We start from the raw sequence: 21,110 nt of genomic DNA on the forward strand, positions 1-21,110 counted from the left end.
ATACAGCACAGGTTCCCTACACTATACTGTCTACCACATGCTATACTAACATTTCTGCACACATTATATACATGACGGTGCAATATACAGCACAGGTTCCCTACACTTTACTGTCTACCACATGCTATACTAACATTCCTGCACACATTATATACATGACGGTACAATATACAGCACAGGTTCCCTACACTATACCACATGCTATGCTAACATTCTTGCACACATTATATACATGACGGTACAATATACAGCACAGGTTCCCTACACTATAAACTATACCACATGCTACACCAAAATTCCTGCACACATTATATACCGGTACAATATACAGCACAGGTTCCCTACACTATACCACATGTTATAATAACATTCCTGCACACATTATATACATGACGGTACAATATACAGCACAGGTTCCCTACACTATACCACATGCTTTACTAACATTCCTGCACACATTATAAACATGACAGTACAATATACAGCACAGGTTCCCTAAGCTATAGATTATACCACATGCTGCACTAACATTCCTTGGGTCCCTAACATCCCTAGCATAAAATCGCGCCGCAATGAGCGGCGACCACCACTGCCGCAACACCAGTGCCCACAGGAAGAACGACCCACTGCAATGGACGCCGCACTGCACTGCACCAATGTGAACAAGTGTAAAAGCTCACTTACCAGGGTGCTTCCAGAAAGAGCCTGGGAGGCTGTCAGAAAGAATAGGGCCCTATGCAGCTTCCTGCCAATTTATATAGCCCTGGGCTGAGGGGGAGGGGCAGAGTGCTTACCAAGTAAAAACAAAAAAAGTAAGGGGCTCGATACTTACAGATGGTCGTGATGTGGCTAGTGGACTGCACTTCATGATCATCAAGTATACGAACGACCTGTTAGTTTAATACATTTTGTTGAGATGCCTTAGATCATTGTGGATGTGCGACCATGTCTGTTTTTTTTCTCTACTTGAATTCACATTGTGTTTTCTATTTCCTTCTTTGTTGCTTTTACTTGGTCAGCACTCTGCCCCTCCACCTCATCCCAGGCATATATAAATTGGCAGGAAGCTGCATAGGACCCAATTCTTTCTGGCAGTCTTCCAGTCTCTGACATGGAGCACATGGTAAGTGAGCTTTGTGACCTGTTCACACTGGTGTTGCGCTGTGCAGCGTCCAATGCTATACACTATACCACACGCTACACTAACATTCCTGCACACATTCTATACATGACAGTAAAATATACAGCACAGGTTCCCTACACTATACACTATACCTCATGCTACACTAACATTCCTGCACACATTCTATACATGACAGTAAAATATACAGCACAGGTTCCCAACACTATACCTCATGCTACACTAACATTCCTGCACACATTCTATACATGACAGTAAAATATACAGCACAGGTTCCCTACACTATACACTATACCTCATGCTACACTAACATTCCTGCATACATTATATACATGACAGTAAAATATACAGCACAGGTTCCCTACACTATACACTATACCTCATGCTACACTAACCTTCCTGCACACATTCTATACATGACAGTAAAATGTACAGCACAGGTTCCCTACACTATACCTCATGCTACACTAACATTCCTGCACACATTATATACATGACAGTACAATATACAGCACAGGTTCCCTACACTATACCTCATGCTACATTAACATTCCTGCACACATTATATACATGACAGTACAATATACAGCACAGGTGCCCTAAGCTATACATCATACCACATGCTACACTAACATTCCTGCACATATATACATGACAGTACAATATACAGCACAGGTGCCCTACACTATACCTCATGCTACATTAACATTCCTGCACACATTATATACATGACAGTAAAATATACAGCACAGGTTCCCTAAGCTATACATCATACCACATGCTACACTAACATTCCTGCACACATTATATACATTTATTACCATCATACTGTTACTGACCAAATCCTGTATACTGAGATCAGTATTACCAATAATATCAGTATACAAGGAGGAATGTTATCAGCATACATATTACCATCATACTGTTACTTACCAAATCCTGTATACTGAATCCAATACTACCAATATTGGTCTCAGTATACTGAGACCGATAGTAACAGGAGAAATAGTTAATAGGGTTAAAACGGCTATTAGAAAAATCCCATAGACTATAATGGGATTTTCTAACGGCCGTTTAAGGGCGATTTTCAAGATTTTTATGACGGACCGGAAAATGGAGGTATTTTTATAGTGTGAAAGGGGCCTTACTGACCAAATCCTGTATACTGAGACCAATATTACTGTTACGCCGAGCGCTCCGGGTCCCTGCTCCTCCCCGGAGCGCTCGCGGCGTTCTCCTCTCTGCAGCGCCCCGGTCAGACCCGCTGACCGGGAGCGCTGCAATGTCTCTGCCGGCGGGGATGCGATCCGCGTAGGGGGACACGCCTGCCCGCAGGTCGCATACCAATCCACTCACCTGTCCCGTTCCCTGGCTGTCACGTCCCGGCGCGCGCGAGCCGGCTCTCTGAGATTTAAAGGGCCAGTGCACCACTAATTGGTGCCTGGCCCCATCAGTGTCAATCACTTCCATTGATATAAAAACCCACTTCCCCTTCCTGTCCCTGCCGGATCTTGTTGCCTTAGTGCCCTGAGAAAGCATTTAGTGTGTTCCCAAGCCTGTGTACCCAGACCTTCTGCTGTTGCCCTTGACTACAACTCTTGCTGCCTGCCCTGACCTTCTGCTACGTCCAACCTTGCTCTTGCCTTGTCCCTGTGTACCGCGCCTGTCTCAGCTGTCAGTTGGGGTTAAGTCGCTAATGGGTGGAATGATCTGGGGGTTACCTGCCGCTGCAAGTCCATCCCGCTTTGCGGCGGGCTCCAGTGAAAACCAGTAACCCCTTATATTTCGTTCCCCTGGTACGGCCCACGCCATCACCTCACTGACACAGAGGATCCACCTCCAGTGTCCTCGCTGCATACCAGTCCGGATCCTGACAGTAGATCCGGCCATGGATCCCGCTGATGTCCCGCTGCCTAGTGTCGCTGACCTAACCAAGGTGGTCGCCCAGCAATCACAACAGATCGCGCAACAAGGACAGCAGCTGACTTAACTGACCGTCATGCTGCAACAGCTTCTGCCACAATTACAGCAACCATCTCCTCCGCCAGCTCCTGCATCTCCTCTGCAGCGAGTTGCTGCTCCCAGCTTCCGCCTGTCTCTACCGGACAAGTTTGATGGGGACTCTAAACAGTGCCGTGGATTCCTGTCCCAGTGTTCCCTACACCTGGAGATGATGTCGGACAAATTCCCTACTGAACGGTCTAATGTGGCTTTCGTGGTCAGTCTCCTGTCTGGAAAGGCCTTGTCATGGGCCACACCGCTCTGGAACCGCAACGATCCCGCCACCGCTACTATCCAGTCCTTCTTCTCAGAAGTATGTAGTGTTTTTGAGGAGCCAGCCCGGGCCTCCTCAGCCGAGACTGCTTTGCTGAACCTCGTCCAAGGGAGTTCTTCTGTGGGTGAATACGCCATCCAGTTCCGTACCCTCGCCTCTGAGCTATCCTGGAATAATGAGACCCTCTGCTCGACCTTCAAGAAAGGCTTATCCAGCAACATCAAGGATGTACTGGCCGCACGAGAAATTCCTGCTAACCTGTCTGAACTAATCCGTTTGGCCACCCCCATCGACATGCGTTTCTCGGAAAGACGCCAGGAACTTTGACAGGAAAAGGATCTTGTTCGCACCAGGCAGTTTCTCTCCTCGGCTCCTCTCTTCCAACGTCCTTTGCAATCTGTTCCTGTGCCTTCCGCCGAGGAGGCTATGCAGGTGGATCGGTCCCGCCTGACCCTACAAGAGAGGACTCGCCGCATTAACGAGAATCTGTGCCTGTACTGTGCTAGTACCGAACACTTCCTAAAAGACTGTCCTATCCGCCCTCCGAGTCAGGAGAAACGCACTCAATTGCTTCACAAGGGTGAGACGACTCTCGGTGTGAATTCTGCCTCTCCACGTCTGACTGTACCTGTGTGGATTTCTCCTTCCGCCAACTCCTCCTTCTCAGCTGTAGCCTTCTTGGACTCAGGTTCTGCAGGAAACTTTATCTTGGCCTCTTTCGTTAATAGGTTCAGTATCCCAGTAACCCGTGTCGTCAAACCGCTCTTTATCTCTTCTGTTAACGGAGAGATTGGACTGCACTGTTCGTTACCGCACTGAACCCCTGCCCATGAGCATTGGACTTCACCATGAAAAAATAAAATTTTTCGTTCTGCCTAACTGTACCTCTGAAGTTCTTCTTGGCCTCCGTGGCTCCAACGTCATGCTCCTACCCTCGACTGGACCACCGGGGAGATCAAAAGCTGGGGTCCTTCTTGTCACAAGCAATGTCTCACATCTGCTCCCACTTGTCAAACCCCTGAGGCTCCACCTTTACCGGGCCCTCCCAAGGCCTACCAGGACTTTTCAGATGTTTTCTGCAAAAAGCAAGCAGAGATCTTACCTCCTCATAGACCTTATGATTGTCCCATTGATCTCCTTCCTGGTACCACTCCGCCCCGTGGCAGGATTTACCCTCTGTCAGCCCCAGAAACTCAAGCCATGTCTGAGTATATCCAGGAGAACTTAAAGAGAGGTGTTATTTGGAAGTCCTCATCCCCTGCTGGAGCGGGGTTCTTCTTTGTTTGTAAAAAGGATGGTTCCTTACGACCATGTATTGACTACCGCGGTTTAAATAAAATTACCATCAAAAACCGCTATCCCCTGCCTTTGATCTCCAAACTCTTTAACCGTCTACGCGGAGCAAGTATCTTCACCAAACTGGACTTAAGGGGCGCGTATAATCTTATTCGCATCCGTAAAGATGATGAGTGGAAAACCGCTTTCAATACTAGAGATGGACATTTTGAATATCTAGTTATGCCCTTTGGGCTCTGCAACGCCCCTGCAGTCTTCCAGGACTTTGTTAATGAGATCTTTCGGGACTTATTGTATACCTGTGTTGGGGTTTACTTGGATGACATCTTGATTTTTTCCTCTAACTTAGAGGATCACCGTCGTCATGTCCGTCAAGTGCTCCAAAGACTTTGTGAAAACCACCTGTACGCTAAATTTGAAAAATGTCTCTTTGAATGCAACAGTCTTCCTTTCCTAGGTTATCTAGTCTCTGGCCAAGGGCTTCAAATGGATCCAGACAAACTGTCGGTGGTTTTGTATTGGCCATGCCCTTCTGGACTCTGCGCTATCCAACGCTTCCTGGGATTTACCAGTTACTACCGACAGTTTATTCCCCACTTCTCCACCATTGTGGCCCCTATTGTGGCCCTGACTAGGAAGAATGCTAGTCCTAAGTCATGGCTTCCTCAAGCAGATGAGGCCTTCAATCGTCTCAAAGCTGCCTTCACCTCTGCACCAGTGCTGTCCAGACCTGATCCATTAAAGCCATTCTTCCTGGAAGTTGACGCTTCCTCAGTCGGAGTCGGAGCCATACTTCTTCAAAAAAAACGCTACCGGACGTAACATTACTTGTGTTTTTTTCTCAAAAACTTTCTCTCCGGCAGAAAAGAATTACTCTATTGGAGATCGTGAACTTCTGGACATCAAGTTAGCACTCGAGGAGTGGAGACATCTATTGGAGGGTTCCAAACACGCCATTGTCATTTACATTGACCACAAGAATCTCTCTTACCTCCAGTCCGCTCAGCGTCTGAATCCTCGCCAGGCTAGATGGTCGTTGTTTTTTGCCCGCTTTAACTTCGAGATACATTTCCGTCCCGCTGACAAGAATGTCAGAGCTGACGCCCTTTCTCGTTCCTCTGATGCCTCCGAGTCTGAAGCCCCTCTGCAGCATATTGTACCGCCTGAGTGCCTGGTCTCCTCTGCTCCAGCCTCACTGGGGCAAACCCCCCTGGAAAGACTTTTGTTCCACCACGCCTTCGCCTCAAGATCCTCAAATGGGGGCATTCCTCTCACCTAGCTGGTCATGCTGGCATTAAAAAGTCCATTCAGCTAATTTCCCGTCTGTATTGGTGGTCTACACTAGAGGGTGACGTTACTGATTTCATACGGGCCTGTACAGTTTGGGCCCGGGATAAAACCCCTCGCCAGAAGCCTACTGGACTCCTCCTTCCTTTGCCCGTCCCTGAGCAACCATGGTCTCAAATTGCCATGGATTTCATTACTGATCTTCCCGTATCCCATGGCAACACCGTCATCTGGGTGGTCGTTGATCGTTTTTCCAAAATGGCTCACTTCATTCCGCTTCCAGGCCTTCCTTCTGCGCCACAGTTGGCGAAGCAATTTTTTCTGCACATTTTTCACGGGCTTCCCATGCATATCGTCTCGGATAGAGGCGTTCAATTTGTGTCAACATTTTGGAGAGCTCTCTGTAATCAATTAAAAATCAAATTACATTTCTCGTCCTCCTATCACCCCCAATCCAATGGACAAGTAGAGAGAGTTAACCAGATTCTTGGTGACTATTTGCGACATTTTGTCTCCTCTCGCCAAGATGATTGGGTCGACCTTCTGCCCTGGGCTGAATTCTCGTACAATTTCAAAGATTCTGAATCCTCCACCAAATCCCCATTCTTTGTGGTGTACGGCCGTCACCCTCTGCCCCCCCCCCCCCCCTCCCCATTCCCACTTCTTCTGGAGTTCCTGCTGTTGATGAAGTTACCCAGGACTTCTCTGTTATCTGGAAGGAGACTCAAAAGTCGCTCCTACTGGCCTTGTCTCGTATGAAGAGACATGCAGATAAAAAGAGAAGAATGGCTCTCTGCCAAATATATCCGGTTTCCTGTTCCTAGCTACAAGCTGGGTCCACGTTACCTTGGACCATTTAAATTCAAAAGTCAAATCAATTCTATCTCCTACAAGCTTCGTCTTCCTCCTTCTCTTCGTATTCCTAACTCCTTTTCATGTTTCCCTTCTCAAACCTCTCGTTCTTAACCGCTTTTCCCCCAAGGTCACCGTTCCTGCTCCTGTCTCTGGCTCCTCTGATGTCTTTGCAGTAAATGAAATCCTCGCCTCCAAGTTGGTCAGAGGTAAAAAAAAAAATTCTTGTTGACTGGGAGAATTGTGGCCCCGAATAGAGCTCTTGGGAGCCCGAGGACAATATCCTCGACAAGGAGCTCATCCATAGGTTCCTGGGCTCAAAAAAGAGGGGGAGACCAAAGGGGGGGGTACTGTTACGCCAAGCGCTCCGGGACCCTTCTCCTCCCCGGAGCGCTCGCGGCGTTCTCCTCTCTGCAGCGCCCCGGTCAGACCTGAGAAAGCATTTAGTGTGTTGCCTAGCCTGTGTACCCAGACCTTCTGCTGTTGCCCCTGACTACAACTCTTGCTGCCTGCCCTGACCTTCTGCTATGTCCGACCTTGCTCTTGCCTTGTCCCTTTGTACCGCGCCTGTCTCAGCTGTCAGTGGGGTTGAGTCGCTATCGGGTGGAACGACCTGGGGGTTACCTGCCGCTGCAAGTCCATCCCGCTTTGTGGCGTGCTCGGGTGAAAACCAGTAACCCCTTATATTCCGTTCCCCTGGTACGGCCCACGCCATCACCTCACTGACACAGAGGACCCACCACCAGTGTCCTCGCTGCATACCAGTCCGGATCCTGACAATTACCATTTATACCAGTATACAAGGAGGAATATTATCACCATCATACTGTTCTTGATTAGTGTTGAGTGGCATTAGCCATATTCGAATTTGCGATATTTCGCGAATATATGGACGAATATTTGTCATATATTCGCTAAATTTGCATATTCGAAAACTAGCATAAGTGAAAATTGGCATAAGTGAAAATTAGCATGTGCGAAAATTAGCATATGCAAAAATTCGTATGCCAGTCTCACACAGTAGTATTAGAGCCTTCTTTACACCACACAAGCTGGAAGCAGAGAGGGATGATCACTGTGATGTGTACTGTGAAAAAAACAAAAATAAAATATGAATATTCGTAATTGCGAATATATAGTCCTATATTTGCTTATATTCGCGAATTCGCGAATACGCGATATTCGCGTATAAAATTTGCATTGCGAATATTCGCGAGCAACACTATTCTTGACCAAATCCTGTATACTGAGACCAATATTACCAATAATACCAGTATACAAGGAGGAATATTATCACCGTACATATTACCATCATACTGTTACTGACCAAATCCTGTATACTGAGACCAATATTACCAATAATACCAGTATACAAGGAGGATATTATCACCATACATATTACAATCATACTGTTACTGACCAAATCCTGTATACTGACCAATATTACCAATAATACCAGTATACAAGGAGGAATATTATCACCATATATATTACCATCATACTGTTACTGACCAAATCCTGTATACTGAGACCAATATTACCAATAATACCAGTATACAAGAAGGAATATTATCACCATACGTATTACCATCATACTGTTACTGACCAAATCCTGTATACTGACCAATATTACCAATAATACCAGTATACAAGGAGGAATATTATCAACATACATATTACCATCATACTGTTACTGACCAAATCCTGTATACTGAGACCAATATTACCAATAATACCAGTATACAAGAAGGAATATTATCACCATACGTATTACCATCATACTGTTACTGACCAAATCCTGTATACTGAGACCAATATTACCAATAATACCAGTATACAAGGAGGAATATTATCACCATACATATTACCATCATACTGTTACTGACCAAATCCTGTATACTGAGACCAATATTACCAATAATACCAGTATACAAGGAGGAATATTATCACCGTACATATTTCCATCATACTGTTACTGACCAAATCCGGTATACTGAGACCAATATTACCAATAATACCAGTATACAAGGAGGAATATTATCACCGTACATATTACCATCATACTGTTACTGACCAAATCCTGTATACTGAGACCAATATTACCAATAATACCAGTATACAAGGAGGAATATTATCACCATACATATTACCATCATACTGTTACTGACCAAATCCTGTATACTGAGACCAATATTACCAATAATACCAGTATACAAGGAGGAATATTATCACTATACATATTACCGTCATACTGTTAGCGACCAGATTCTGCATACTGAGACCAACATATTATGGGGGATCATTGGATGTGATGTTGTTATTGAGTTTGGGGCTATGGGTTTTTTGGGATTAAGGTAAGTTTATGAGGTTGAGGTAAGTTCTTGAGGTTTGGGATAGGGTTTTTTGGGTGTTGATGTATGTTCTTGAGGTTGGGGTTCAGGGTTTTTTAGGGTTGAGGTAAGTTCTTCAGGTCAGTGACTACCTTTCTTGCTCTCTTTATGTCACAGATATTGCAGAGTGGGGCACTGATTTCCCAGACTGTGGGGGGATGGCTCAGTCCCCCATTAATGTGGACACAAAGAATACAACCTTCGACCCTCAGTTGACGCCCATCCAGCTCTCTGGTTACGATCTTGCAGCTTCGGAAACATTAAAGTTGGAAAACAACAAACATACTGGTGAGCAGGCGTCCAATCAGATGTCAGTTATTGTAATCACATGGTTGTCTTCAGGGTCAGTATCACTTGCTTCGAATGCTCTAGACTTATCTAGTAATGTAGAAAACCCCCGAAGAGAGGTGAACTGCTCTCTGAGGTCACAGATGACTCCTACCACAACAGTTCCTTGGTGTGGTGGTCTCTGGTGTGGTGGTCTAGGTGAGGGGTTGTCTAGGTGTTGGGGGGGGGTCGAAGGGGTTGTCTAGGTGTGGGGGGGGGTCGAAGGGGTTGTCTAGGTGTGGGGGGGTCTAAGGGGTTGTCCAGGTGTGAGGGGAGGGTCTAAGGGGTTGTCTAGGTGTGGGGGGAGGGTCTACGGGGTTGTCTAGGTGTGGGGGGATGGTCTAAGTGGTTGTCTAGGTGTGAGGGGAGGGTCTAAGGGGTTTTCTAGTGGTGTGGGGGGTCTAAGGGGTTGCCTAGGTGTGGGGGGGAGGGTCTAAGGGGTTGTCTAGGTGTGGGGGGGGGGGGTCTGGGGTAGTCTAGGTGTGGGGGTCTTTGTGTCTTGAGATATCACAACTCTCTATGCCTGGGTTCACAGTGGTCCTTAAACTACCTGACAGCCTGAAGATAGTTGGGGGTCTCCCTCATATTTACCAAGCAGCCCAGCTTCATTTCCATTGGGGGTCCGAGAGCAGCCCAGGGTCCGAGCACACTGTGAATGGACGACGATTCCCCGGAGAGGTGAGTGACTCCTGGAGATGAGGGTCCACTAATAGGGTATATATATAAGATAACAAGGTCCTGCTTCAGGCAACATATAATGACTCAGCAGCATATAGTCCGGTCCTCAGTAACTTCACAGTATGGAGTCACATGATGATGCCCTCACTATTACTCTGTATTCTGGTCCTGTCCCCTCATAGTGGTACCTGTCCCACGGTATGGAGTCACATGATGATGTTCTCACTATTACTCTGTATTCTGGTCCTGTCCCCTCATAGTGGTATCTGCCCACAGTATGGAGTCACATGACGATGCCCTCACTATTACTCTGTATTCTGGTCCTGTCCCCTGATAGTGGTACCTGTCCCACAGTATGGAGTCACATGATGATGTTCTCACTATTACTCTGTATTCTGGTCCTGTCCCCTCATAGTAGTATCTGCCCACAGTATGGAGTCACATGATGATGCCCTCACTATTACTCTGTATTCTGGTCCTGTCCCCTGATAGTGGTACCTGTCCCACAGTATGGAGTCACATGATGATGCCCTCACTATTACTCTGTATTCTGGTCCTGTCCCCTCATAGTGGTACCTGTCCCACAGTATGGAGTCACATGATGATGCCCTCACTATTACTCTGTATTCTGGTCCTGTCCCCTGATAGTGGTACCTGTCCACAGTATGGAGTCACATGATGATACCCTCACTATTACTCTGTATTCTGTTCCTGTCCCCTCATAGTGGTACCTGTCCACAGTATGGAGTCACATGATGATACCCTCACTATTACTCTGTATTCTGGTCCTGTCCCCTCATAGTGGTACCTGTCCACAGTATGGAGTCACATGATGATGCCCTCACTATTACTCTGTATTCTGGTCCTGTCCCCTCATAGTGGTACCTGTCCCACAGTATGGAGTCACATGATGATGCTCTCACTATTACTCTGTATTCTGGTCATGTCCCCTCATAGTGGTACCTGTCCTACAGTCTAGAATCACATGATGATACCCTCACTATTACTCTGTATTCTGGTCATGTCCCCTCATAGTGGTACCTGTCCTACAGTATGGAGTCACATGATGATACCCTCACTATTACTCTGTATTCTGGTCATGTCCCCTGATAGTGGTATCTGCCCACAGTATGGAGTCACATGACGATGCCCTCACTATTACTCTGTATTCTGGTCCTGTCCCCTCATAGTGGTACCTGTCCCACAGTATGGAGTCACATGATGATGCTCTCACTATTACTCTGTATTCTGGCCATGTCCCCTCATAGTGGTATCTGCCCACAGTATGGAGTCACATGATGATGCCCTCACTATTACTCTGTATTCTGGTCCTGTCCCCTCATAGTAGTATCTGCCCACAGTATGGAGTCACATGATGATGTCCTCACTATTACTCTGTATTCTGGTCATGTCTCCTCATAGTAGTACCTGTCCCACAGTATGGAGTCACATGATGATGTCCTCACTATTACTCTGTATTCTGGTCCTGTCCCCTCATAGTGGTACCTGTCCCACAGTCTGGAGTCACATGATGATGCCGTCACTATTACTCTGTATTCTGGTCCTGTCCCCTCATAGTGGTACCTGTCCCACAGTATGGAGTCACATGATGATGCCCTCACTATTACTCTGTATTCTGGTCATGTCCCCTCATAGTGGTACCTGTCCCACAGTCTGGAGTCACATGATGATGCCGTCACTATTACTCTGTATTCTGGTCATGTCCCCTCATAGTAGTATCTGTCCACAGTATGGAGTCACATGATGATGCCCTCACTATTACTCTGTATTCTGGTCATGTCCCCTCATAGTGGTACCTGTCCTACAGTATGGAGTCACATGATGATACCCTCACTATTACTCTGTATTCTGGTCCTGTCCCCTCATAGTGGTATCTGCCCACAGTATGGAGTCACATGATGATGCCCTCACTATTACTCTGTATTCTGGTCCTGTCCCCTCATAGTGGTATCTGCCCACAGTATGGAGTCACATGATGATGCCCTCACTATTACTCTGTATTCTGGTCATGTCCCCTCATAGTGGTACCTGTCCCACAGTATGGAGTCACATGATGATGTCCTCACTATTACTCTGTATTCTGGTCATGTCCCCTCATAGTGGTACCTGTCCCACAGTATGGAGTCACATGATGATGCCCTCACTATTACTCTGTATTCTGGTCCTGTCCCCTCATAGTGGTACCTGTCCCACAGTATGGAGTCACATGATGATGCCCTCACTATTACTCTGTATTCTGTTCCTGTCCCCTCATAGTGGTACCTGTCCTACAGTATGGAGTCACATGATGATGCCCTCACTATTACTCTGTATTCTGGTCATGTCCCCTCATAGTGGTACCTGTTCCACAGTATGGAGTCACATGATGATGCCGTCACTATTACTCTGTATTCTGGTCATGTCCCCTCATAGTGGTACCTGTCCTACAGTCTGGAGTCACATGATGATGCCGTCACTATTACTCTGTATTCTGGTCATGTCCCCTCATAGTAGTATCTGCCCACAGTATGGAGTCACATGATGATGCCGTCACTATTACTCTGTATTCTGGTCCTGTCCCCTCATAGTAGTATCTGCCCACAGTATGGAGTCACATGATGATGCCGTCACTATTACTCTGTATTCTGGTCATGTCCCCTCATAGTGGTATCTGTCCTACAGTCTGGAGTCACATGATGATGCCGTCACTATTACTCTGTATTCTGGTCCTGTCCCCTCATAGTGGTACCTGTCCCACAGTATGGAGTCACATGATGATGCCCTCACTATTACTCTGTATTCTGGTCCTGTCCCCTCATAGTAGTACCTGTGCCACAGTATGGAGTCACATGATGATGCCCTCACTATTACTCTGTATTCTGGTCATGTCCCCTCATAGTGGTACCTGTCCCACAGTATGGAGTCACATGATGATGCCCTCACTATTACTCTGTATTCTGGTCATGTCCCCTCATAGTAGTACCTGTCCCACAGTATGGAGTCACATGATGATGTCCTCACTATTACTCTGTATTCTGGTCATGTCCCCTCATAGTGATACCTGTCCCACAGTATGGAGACACATGATGATGCCCTCACTATTACTCTGTATTCTGGTCATGTCCCCTCATAGTAGTATCTGCCCACAGTATGGAGTCACATGATGATGCCGTCACTATTACTCTGTATTCTGGTCATGTCCCCTCATAGTGGTACCTGTCCTACAGTATGCATGATGATGCCCTCACTATTACTCTGTATTCTGGTCATGTCCCCTCATAGTAGTATCTGCCCACAGTATGGAGTCACATGATGATATCCTCACTATTACTCTGTATTCTGGTCATGTCCCCTCATAGTGGTACCTGTCCCACAGTATGGAGTCACATGATGATGCCGTCACTATTCTTGGTTCTTAGTTGTTGTTGTCTTCCCTCAGATCCATGTGGTTCACTATAACACTGAATATAAGAGCATAGACAAGGCCATAAAGCAGCCCGGAGGCCTTGCTGTGTTGGCGGCCTTCATTGAGGTAAGTGGCCGTACAATACAGGGCGGGGGGTGGGGCAGACGCATGGGAGAAGGGGACAAATAGTGGAAAATACAGCATCAGAAATGTCACTCTACACAAGGAAAAAGCAAACATGGAGTCCAAACTCTGGGTCCATACGGACATAATGGAAAATGGCGGCCATCATCGACCTCTTTACAGCATATGAGCCTAAGGGGGTCCTCCAGGATACAAGGGGGGGGGGGTCCTCCACTTCCCTCAAATGTTCCTTATCATAGTCCTTTGGTGGTTGTCACAGTAGCTGGAGGTCCTGGCTGGGCCCTGAATACCCTCCTGTGGTTTGAACGACCTTTTGTAATTGGACAGTCTACGCATAAGGATAGTCGGGCACATAGAAGACTTTAGTCAACTACAGTTAGTTGTGCTACGATGTCCTATCGTAGGGTGTAAGGCGGTAAAGGTAGTGGCTCGTAGGTTATGTTACACTGGCTCAGGCTGGAAGCTAAATATGTGTCCCAGTCTCCCTCTCGGACCAGGGATTCAGGACTGAAGTAGATACTTCCCCACCATGTGACCTGAAGACAGTCCTTGGGGTTATATTATCTTAACATAGTCCCGTGGTCCTTTCTGAACATCCAAGAGCTGAGTGGTTTAGCATCTTGACTGGTATTAGGATGAAGTGAACTCCAGCCCACCAGGGCTGTCAGGGAGAAGAACATGTATAAGGAAATTTCTAGTTTATAGATGTGATATAAAGTCCAAGAATCCAGGTGTTACGAGGAACAACCATCATCTATAGGACAACACATGGAGCACTTACCGCCTGTACATCAGGTCAGACTGGAGATATCTGGGGCTTTGTTATATCTGACCCCTGACTGGCCCATAGTGGCCACATGTGACCTCCGGAGGCTGCACATACATTATGTCTTACAGGAAGGACCTGAGGATAACCCGGAATACCAGCATCTCCTGGAACATCTGGAGGCGGTGACAGACGGGGGTGAGTGTGGGAATCTCTGATGATAGTAACATAGTAATATAGTAACAAAGGTCATAAGGTTAAACAAAGAGCAGAGTCCATCAAGTTCACCCTATATCCCTAATGAGTCCCTACGGATCCAGAGGAGGCAAAAACCCTCATACTAGAGATAAAGATTCCTTCCTGACCCCAAATATCAGAATAAATCCCTGGATCAACGTTCTGTCCCTATAAATCTATTATACAGAACCAGCGATGTTATTACTCTCCAAAAATACATCAAGACCCCTTATATTCTTATACAGAGGTCACCATGACACCTCCTCAGGCAGAGAATTCCACAGTCTCACTGCTCTTACAGTAAAGAACCCCTGTGCTGGTGTAGAAACCTTCTCTCCTCTAGATGTAGAGAATGCCCCCTTGTTATATATACAGTCCTGATATATTATATATCTTATTAGGTCCCCTCCTTGTTATATATACAGTCCTGGGTATAAATAGATCATGGAGAGATCTCTGTACTGTCCTGATATATTATATATATTATTAGGTCACCTCCTTGTTATATATACAGTCCTGGGTATAAATAGATCATGGAGAGATCTCTGTACTGTCCTGATATATTATATATATTATTAGGTCACCTCCTTGTTATATATACAGTCCTGGGTATAAATAGATCATGGAGAGATCTCTGTACTGTCCTGATATATTATATATATTATTAGGTCACCTCCTTGTTATATATACAGTCCTGGGTATAAATAGATCATGGAGAGATCTCTGTACTGTCCTGATATATTATATATATATCATTAGGTCCCCTCCTTGTTATATATACAGTCCTGGGTATAAATAGATCATGGAGAGATCTCTGTACTGTCCTGATATATTATATATATTATTAGGTCACCTCCTTGTTATATATACAGTCCTGGGTATAAATAGATCATGGAGAGATCTCTGTACTGTCCTGATATATATATTATAAGGTCACCTCCTTGTTATATATACAGTCCTGGGTATAAATAGATCATGGAGAGATCTCTGTACTGTCCTGATATATTATATATATTATTAGGTCACCTCCTTGTTATATATACAGTCCTAGGTATAAATAGATCATGGAGAGATCTCTGTACTGCCCTGATATATTATATATATTATTAGGTATCCTCCTTGTTATATATACAGTCCTGGGTATAAATAGATCATGGAGAGATCTCTGTACTGTCCTGATATATTATATATATTATTAGGTCACCTCCTTGTTATATATACAGTCCAGGTATAAATAGATCATGGAGAGATCTCTGTACTGTCCTGATATATTATATATATTATTAGTCACCTCCTTGTTATATATACAGTCCTGGGTATAAATAGATCATGGAGAGATCTCTGTACTGTCCTGATATATTATATATATTATTAGGTCACCTCCTTGTTATATATACAGTCCAGGTATAAATAGATCATGGAGAGATCTCTGTACTGTCCTGATATATTATATATATTATTAGTCACCTCCTTGTTATATATACAGTCCTGGGTATAAATAGATCATGGAGAGATCTCTGTACTGTCCTGATATATTATATATATTATTAGGTCACCTCCTTGTCATATATACAGTCCTGGGTATAAATAGATCATGGAGAGATCTCTGTACTGTCCTGATATATTATATATATTATTAGGTCACCTCCTTGTTATATATACAGTCCTGGGTATAAATAGATCATGGAGAGATCTCTGTACTGTCCTGATATATATATTATTAGGTCACCTCCTTGTTATATATACAGTCCTGGAAATAATTAGATCATGGAGAGATCTCTGTATTGTCCTGATATATTATATATATTATTAGGTCACCTCCTTGTTATATATACAGTCCTGGGTATAAATAGATCATGGAGAGATCTCTGTACTGTCCTGATATATTATATATATTATTAGGTCACCTCCTTGTTATATATACAGTCCTGGGTATAAATAGATCATGGAGAGATCTCTGTACTGTCCTGATATATTATATATATTATTAGGTCACCTCCTTGTTATATATACAGTCCTGGGTATAAATAGATCATGGAGAGATCTCTGTACTGTCCTGATATATTATATATATTATTAGGTCACCTCCTTGTTATATATACAGTCCTGGGTATAAATAGATCATGGAGAGATCTCTGTACTGTCCTGATATATTATATATATATCATTAGGTCACCTCCTTGTTATATATACAGTCCTGGGTATAAATAGATCATGGAGAGATCTCTGTACTGTCCTGATATATTATATATATTATTAGGTCACCTCCTTGTTATATATACAGTCCTGGGTATAAATAGATCATGGAGAGATCTCTGTACTGTCCTGATATATATATTATAAGGTCACCTCCTTGTTATATATACAGTCCTGGGTATAAATAGATCATGGAGAGATCTCTGTACTGTCCTGATATATTATATATATTATTAGGTCACCTCCTTGTTATATATACAGTCCTAGGTATAAATAGATCATGGAGAGATCTCTGTACTGCCCTGATATATTATATATATTATTAGGTATCCTCCTTGTTATATATACAGTCCTGGGTATAAATAGATCATGGAGAGATCTCTGTACTGTCCTGATATATTATATATATTATTAGGTCACCTCCTTGTTATATATACAGTCCAGGTATAAATAGATCATGGAGAGATCTCTGTACTGTCCTGATATATTATATATATTATTAGTCACCTCCTTGTTATATATACAGTCCTGGGTATAAATAGATCATGGAGAGATCTCTGTACTGTCCTGATATATTATATATATTATTAGGTCACCTCCTTGTTATATATACAGTCCAGGTATAAATAGATCATGGAGAGATCTCTGTACTGTCCTGATATATTATATATATTATTAGTCACCTCCTTGTTATATATACAGTCCTGGGTATAAATAGATCATGGAGAGATCTCTGTACTGTCCTGATATATTATATATATTATTAGGTCACCTCCTTGTTATATATACAGTCCTGGGTATAAATAGATCATGGAGAGATCTCTGTACTGTCCTGATATATTATATATATTATTAGGTCACCTCCTTGTTATATATACAGTCCTGGGTATAAATAGATCATGGAGAGATCTCTGTACTGTCCTGATATATATATTATTAGGTCACCTCCTTGTTATATATACAGTCCTGGAAATAATTAGATCATGGAGAGATCTCTGTATTGTCCTGATATATTATATATATTATTAGGTCACCTCCTTGTTATATATACAGTCCTGGGTATAAATAGATCATGGAGAGATCTCTGTACTGTCCTGATATATTATATATATTATTAGGTCACCTCCTTGTTATATATACAGTCCTGGGTATAAATAGATCATGGAGAGATCTCTGTACTGTCCTGATATATTATATATATTATTAGGTCGCCTCCTTGTTATATATACAGTCCTGGGTATAAATAGATCATGGAGAGATCTCTGTACTGTCCTGATATATTATATATATATTATGAGGTCACCTCCTTGTTATATATACAGTCCTGGGTATAAATAGATCATGGAGAGATCTCTGTACTGTCCTGATATATTATATATCTTATTAATCACCTCCTTGTTATATATATACAGTCCTGATATATTATATATCTTATTAGGTCACCTCCTTGTTATATATACAGTCCTGATATATTATATATCTTATTAGTCACCTCCTTGTTATATATACAGTCCTGGGTATAAATATATCATGGAGAGATCTCTGTACTGTCCTGATATATTATATATATTATTAGGTCACCTCCTTGTTATATATATAGTCCTGGGTATAAATAGATCATGGAGAGATCTCTGTACTGTCCTGATATATTATATATATTATTAGGTCACCTTCTTGTTATATATACAATCCTGTGTATAAATAGATCATGGAGAGATCTCTGTACTGTCCTGATATATTATATATATTATTAGGTCACCCCCTTGTTATATATACAGTCCTGGGTATAAATAAATCATGGAGAGATCTCTGTACTGTCCTGATATATTATATATATTATTAGGACACCTCCTTGTTATATATACAGTCCTGGGTATAAATAGATCATGGAGAGATCTCTGTACTGTCCTGATATATTATATATATATTATTAGGTCACCTCCTTGTTATATATACAGTCCTGGGTATAAATAGATCATGGAGAGATCTCTGTACTGTCCTGATATATTATATATATTATTAGGTCACCTCCTTGTTATATATACAGTCCAGGGTATAAATAGATCATGGAGAGATCTCTGTACTGTCCTGATATATTATATATATATTATTAGGTCACCCCCTTGTTATATATACAGTCCTGGGTACAAATAGATCATGGAGAGATCTCTGTACTGTCCTGATATATTATATATATCATTAGGTCACCTCCTTGTTATATATACAGTCCTGATATATTATATATATATATTATTAGGTCACCTCCTTGTTATATATACAGTCCTGGGTATAAATAGATCATGGAGAGATCTCTGTACTGTCCTGATATATTATATATATTATTAGGTCACCTCCTTGTTATATATACAGTCCTGGGTATAAATAGATCATGGAGAGATCTCTGTACTGTCCTGATATATTATATATATATTATATCACCTCCTTGTTATATATACAGTCCTGGGTATAAATAGATCATGGAGAGATCTCTGTACTGTCCTGATATATTATATATATATTATGTCACCTCCTTGTTATATATACAGTCCTGGGTATAAATAGATCATGGAGAGATCTCTGTACTGTCCTGATATATTATATATATATTATTAGGTCACCTCCTTGTTAAATATACAGTCCTGGGAATAAATAGATCATGGAGAGATCTCTGTACTGTCCTGATATATTATATATCTTATTAGGTCACCTCCTTGTTATATATACAGTCCTGGGTATAAATAGATCATGGAGAGATCTCTGTACTGTCCTGATATATTATATATATATTATGTCACCTCCTTGTTATATATACAGTCCTGGGTATAAATAGATCATGGAGAGATCTCTGTACTGTCCTGATATATTATATATATTATTAGGTCACCTCCTTGTTATATATACAGTCCTGGGTATAAATAGATCATGGAGAGATCTCTGTACTGTCCTGATATATTATATATATTATTAGGTCTCCTCCTTGTTATATATACAGTCCTGGGTATAAATAGATCATGGAGAGATCTCTGTACTGTCCTGATATATTATATATATATTAGTGTCACCTCCTTGTTATATACACAGTCCTGGGTATAAATAGATCATGGAGAGATCTCTGTACTGTCCTGATATATTATATATATTATTAGGTCACCTCCTTGTTATATATACAGTCCTGGGTATAAATAGATCATGGAGAGATCTCTGTACTGTCCTGATATATTATATATATATTATTAGGTCTCCTCCTTGTTATATATACAGTCCTGGGTATAAATAGATCATGGAGAGATCTCTGTACTGTCCTGATATATTATATATATTATTAGGTCACCTCCTTGTTATATATACAGTCCTGGGTATAAATAGATCATGGAGAGATCTCTGTACTGTCCTGATATATTATATATATATTATTAGGTCACCCCGTTGTTATATATACTGTCCTGGGTATAAATAGATCATGGAGAGATCTCTGTACTGTCCTGATATATTATATATATTATTAGGTCACCTCCTTGTTATATATACAGTCCTGGATATAAATAGATCATGGAGAGATCTCTGTACTGTCCTGATATATTATATATATATTATTAGGTCGCCTCCTTGTTATATATACAGTCCTGGGTATAAATAGATCATGGAGAGATCTCTGTACTGTCCTGATATATTATATATATTATTAGGTCACCTCCTTGTTATATATATAGTCCTGGGTATAAATAGATCATGGAGAGATCTCTGTACTGTCCTGATATATTATATATATCATTAGGTCACCTCCTTGTTATATATACAGTCCTGATATATTATATATTTATATTATTAGGTCACCTCCTTGTTATATATACAGTCCTGGGTATAAATAGATCATGGAGAGATCTCTGTACTGTCCTGATATATTATATATATTATTAGGTCACCTCCTTGTTATATATACAGTCCTGGGTATAAATAGATCATGGAGAGATCTCTGTACTGTCCTGATATATTATATATATATTATTAGGTCCCCTCCTTGTTATATATACAGTCCTGGGTATAAATAGATCATGGAGAGATCTCTGTACTGTCCTGATATATTATATATTATTAGGTCACCTCCTTGTTTTATA

General features: G+C 42.5%; 1 protein-coding gene across 1 annotated transcript in view; it reads left to right on the forward strand.

Moving 5' to 3' along the window:
- Window positions 1-21,110, forward strand: part of LOC130340277 (carbonic anhydrase 9-like) — a 140,588-nt gene that overhangs the window by 91,799 nt on the left and 27,679 nt on the right. Inside the window, exons 3-6 of the mRNA XM_056554166.1 lie at window positions 9,359-9,529; window positions 10,104-10,246; window positions 13,686-13,778; window positions 14,694-14,760. Of these exons, the coding sequence (XP_056410141.1) occupies window positions 9,359-9,529; window positions 10,104-10,246; window positions 13,686-13,778; window positions 14,694-14,760 (474 nt within the window). The remainder of the gene's footprint in view (window positions 1-9,358; window positions 9,530-10,103; window positions 10,247-13,685; window positions 13,779-14,693; window positions 14,761-21,110) is intronic.

This window comes from Hyla sarda, unplaced genomic scaffold (genome assembly GCF_029499605.1).
Source record: "Hyla sarda isolate aHylSar1 unplaced genomic scaffold, aHylSar1.hap1 scaffold_583, whole genome shotgun sequence".
NCBI lineage: Eukaryota > Metazoa > Chordata > Amphibia > Anura > Hylidae > Hyla > Hyla sarda.